We start from the raw sequence: 3,548 nt of genomic DNA, 5'->3' as shown, positions 1-3,548 counted from the left end.
CACAACTAGTAAGTGTGCAAAGCTGGTTTTGAACTCAGAGAAGAGTCTTGATTCCAAACCCAGTGCCACCTAGCTGCCCATCCATAAATATAGGCATATTTCAATGGGTCCTGGAAACATTATGTGGACTCCCTAAGCTGTCCAGAAAAGGTTAAGTTCCAATGTAAAATGTCCTCCTCCTAAACCTCATTGTGTTCTGGGGACCCTGAGTCCTGAACGTTCTGCTAGTATCTGGCAGATTTTACCAAAGCAGCAAGGTTTTGAGTATGTGGGGAGCACCTGACTGCATGCTTTGCTGTCTAAGAAGAAGCATCAGTTTGGAGAGGTTCATCGCCAAGTTGGCCAAGGTGGGATGAATTTTTCGGCCTCAGAAGCTCTCCAATGATTGCCTATCAAAATGTCAGAGGGTTGCCATCTGCAATGGTGAAGGAGATCAATTTTTCAGCTGCCAGGTACCAGGTACCGGGGAGGGGTGGGGCAAGGTTGCTACCAAACGGACTGAAAAAGAGTCCGTATACGAGAGATGTATGACACATTTGAGAAGAATGTCCCAAAGGATTAAAATAAGTGCTGGTATTTTTAAAAGAGGGCTGGGAAGTTAAGTCAGTTATTTAGAAAGTTTGTGACTCTGGGCACATCTTTTCCTGGTGATAACGAGATAAATGAGACGTCACGGTTAACTATTATATTATTCTGCATCTTCCCCCCCCAAGGCTCGACTGGATAAAACACTATTCTGTGCCAAGAAGAAACGCCAGGAAGTTGGGGCAGGGAAGAGTTTGGATTGGAGTTTATAGTTGTTCTTGGTTTTTTTAGGTTTTGTTTGTTTTGTTTTTCCCCAGAAAAGCACTTAGTTCTTAATAATTGTGGCTCTGCCACTCCAGACCTCATGAGGATAGCTCAGTCCCAGCTCAGTTCAATTCCCTGGAATCTTCTTGGCGGATCTGTGTCCCTCATGGCCCCCAGACTTGGTCAACATATGCTCTAGCCATCTGCAGTGCTCCCGCAGCTGCTTCTCCCTGGGGAGCAGGAAGGTGAGGACCTTATTCCGTACGATGCCCCTGTCCTCCTCCTCCCGCAGCCGCTGTTTGACCCTGCCAGTCTGTTCTTCCTGCTGGGCCAGAGCTCTGCTCATCTCACAGTAGGCATCCTCGAGTCGGCGAATGGCCTGCAGGGTCTCCTGTTTGAAGTCCTCTAGGTCCCTCTGAACCCCTGTCACTTTTTGCAGCAGGCTTTCCAGATCGGATTGCTGGGGGGCACACAGGGACATTGCGTCTGGCAGGGAAAAGTCTCCTGACTGCAGACCGCTCTCAACCATTTTTTTCCCTTGTAAGGTATTCACCTTTACATAAAGGGGGCCTGTCTGAAAGAAGGGATCCATGTTGTTTTCGTCACCAACTAGACCAGAGTTAATGGCTGGCCAAGAAACAGACTGAGGAGAGAGGAGAAATTGAGAAATTAAGACGTCAGTTAGAACGAATCTGTCCAAAGTCCATTCTCTTTACTCTATAAAGGGGAGCACAAGAAGAGGATTGAAAGAAGCCTGCCAATTGTGACATCAGGGTCACTCCAGCCAATCTTAATGTGATCTAGACATTCATCCTATTTGCATACCCCAGCCTCATTGGTCAAAACCTGAGGGAGGAAACTGCTGGTAGTCCCTGACTGCCAAGACATCTGCACAGGCTTTGATGCAGGTCATTATTACTAAGTCTCTCATGCAGCCCCAAGCTCTATTCTCTCCATTGTAGAGATGAAGAAACTGAGGCTCCAATGTGGAAAAGAGTTGGCTATTAGCAGAGGGCAGTCTATAGATTAGCTATATAAGATATATATTGGAAGGCAGTATTGAATGACACAATAGAGATGATCTGGAACTGGGGGTTCTTCCAGTCCCTGAAACCATAGTGAATTAAACTCTTGTGAGTTCCTTTGTACCCCTGACCCTTTTCTATAATACATTCTTCAACTTAGATTTTAGGGGAAGGAGAATGTACAGAGGCTCTACTAGAGAAAAGTCTTCTGACTACAGATCTGGATCATTTTCGTTCCTTGTATGGTATTCACCTTGGAGGACCCAGAGTTGGACTTGCTGAAAGAGTTCTCATTGTTTTCATCACCAACTGCCTGTGACTTGGGACAAGACATGCACTTGTACATGGAATCTGGCTGGTGTAAAGAATCCATGTCATTTTCTTCACCGACTGGTCAAAGGCTGGAGACAACCAAGGCAACAAACTGGGAGGGGAGGGAAATTAAGAGAGGTTGTTAGAATGAACCTCTTCCCCAGGGCAGTCATACTACCTTATACTATGAAAGTAGACAGAGGAGAAATGAGAGAAGCCTACCACTTGTGACATCAGGATTACTCCAGCCAATCTTGATGTGGTCTACACATTAATGTTATTTGCACAACTGGAGCATTCACCAATCAGGAGGGGCATTGAGAGTAAAGACTCCCACCATCCTAATACAAGTATTTTTGTTGTTGTTCAGTCATCTCAGTTGTATCCTATTCTTTGTGTCCCCATTTGGAGTTTTCTTGGCAAAGACACTGATGTGGTTTGCTATTTTCTTCTCCAGCTCATTTTACAGATGAAGAAACTGAGGGCTGAGTGATTTGCCCAGGGTCACACAGCTGGGAAATGGCTAAGGCCCAATTGGAACTCATAAAGATGAGTCTTCCTGACTCTAGGTCCAGTGCTCTATCCACTGTACCACCTAGTGAGATATACAGGATTTTCAGAGAAAACCATTGTATGAGGGTTTGCTAAGCTTTCTTCCTTTGGTGACCAACTGCTGCCCAGTTCTTGCCTGTGGCTCCAGGAAGCTTTAGCATGCACAGTGGCCACACCATGGTAAACTGTCTCCGCAGTGAAGCTAAATAAGGTTGAAAGTTAGCAACATGCCTCAAAACTATTACTGAGTTTGGGGAGTATCTACCCCAGCATGTGACTACTTCCACCAATGGAAGGGGTGGATGAGAACAGTTTGTTCCAACAGCCATGAAGGTAACCAAAGGAGGCACTATGGAGCTCTTAGAGCTTGGTTAGACATTGAAGAAACCAAAACCATTCATTGCACTCTGAGCCATCATCAGTCATCTTGACTTTTGTTCTGCCACTGGACTTTGATGAATCTAGAAGAGTGATTGAGATTGAGGACTTTGTGGGATTCTGTCTCGCTTAAACCCAAAACTGATTATCAATCCCAACTCCATATCCAAGTTATACTCAAATCAAAAGACATCACCCAGTGATGGCATTTTGATTCTCTTAGAGAACAAGGATAACAACTAACCAAACAATCTTATTTGCATGCCCCAGGCTCATTGATCAAAATTGTGGAGTGGGGGAGTTCCCAATGTGCCCTATGCCCAAATCACATCTTCAGAGGCTTTGAGGTAAGTCATTTTGCTACTTCTCCCAAAAAAGCAAAAACTCTATTCTCCTTATTGTTGGAAGGAAAGAAAGAAGGAAAGAAAGAAGGAAGGAAGGAAGGAAGGAAGGAAGGAAGGAAGGAAGGAAGGAAGGAAGGAAGGAAGGAAG

The 3,548-nt window shown here is 45.1% G+C and overlaps 1 protein-coding gene across 1 annotated transcript; it reads right to left on the bottom strand.

Annotated features, from left to right (window-relative positions):
• Positions 1–916: 916 nt before the first annotated feature.
• Positions 917–2,187, bottom strand: CCDC182 (coiled-coil domain containing 182). The gene is made up of 2 exons (XM_044672426.1): positions 2,068–2,187; positions 917–1,432 (listed from the first exon to the last, which is right to left on the bottom strand). Exons 1-2 carry the CDS (start codon positions 2,185–2,187, stop codon positions 917–919), a joined length of 636 nt encoding a protein of 211 aa, XP_044528361.1.
• Positions 2,188–3,548: the final 1,361 nt, after the last annotated feature.

This window comes from Gracilinanus agilis, chromosome 4 (genome assembly GCF_016433145.1).
Source record: "Gracilinanus agilis isolate LMUSP501 chromosome 4, AgileGrace, whole genome shotgun sequence".
NCBI lineage: Eukaryota > Metazoa > Chordata > Mammalia > Didelphimorphia > Didelphidae > Gracilinanus > Gracilinanus agilis.
This window is presented reverse-complemented; position numbering and strand designations above follow the sequence as displayed.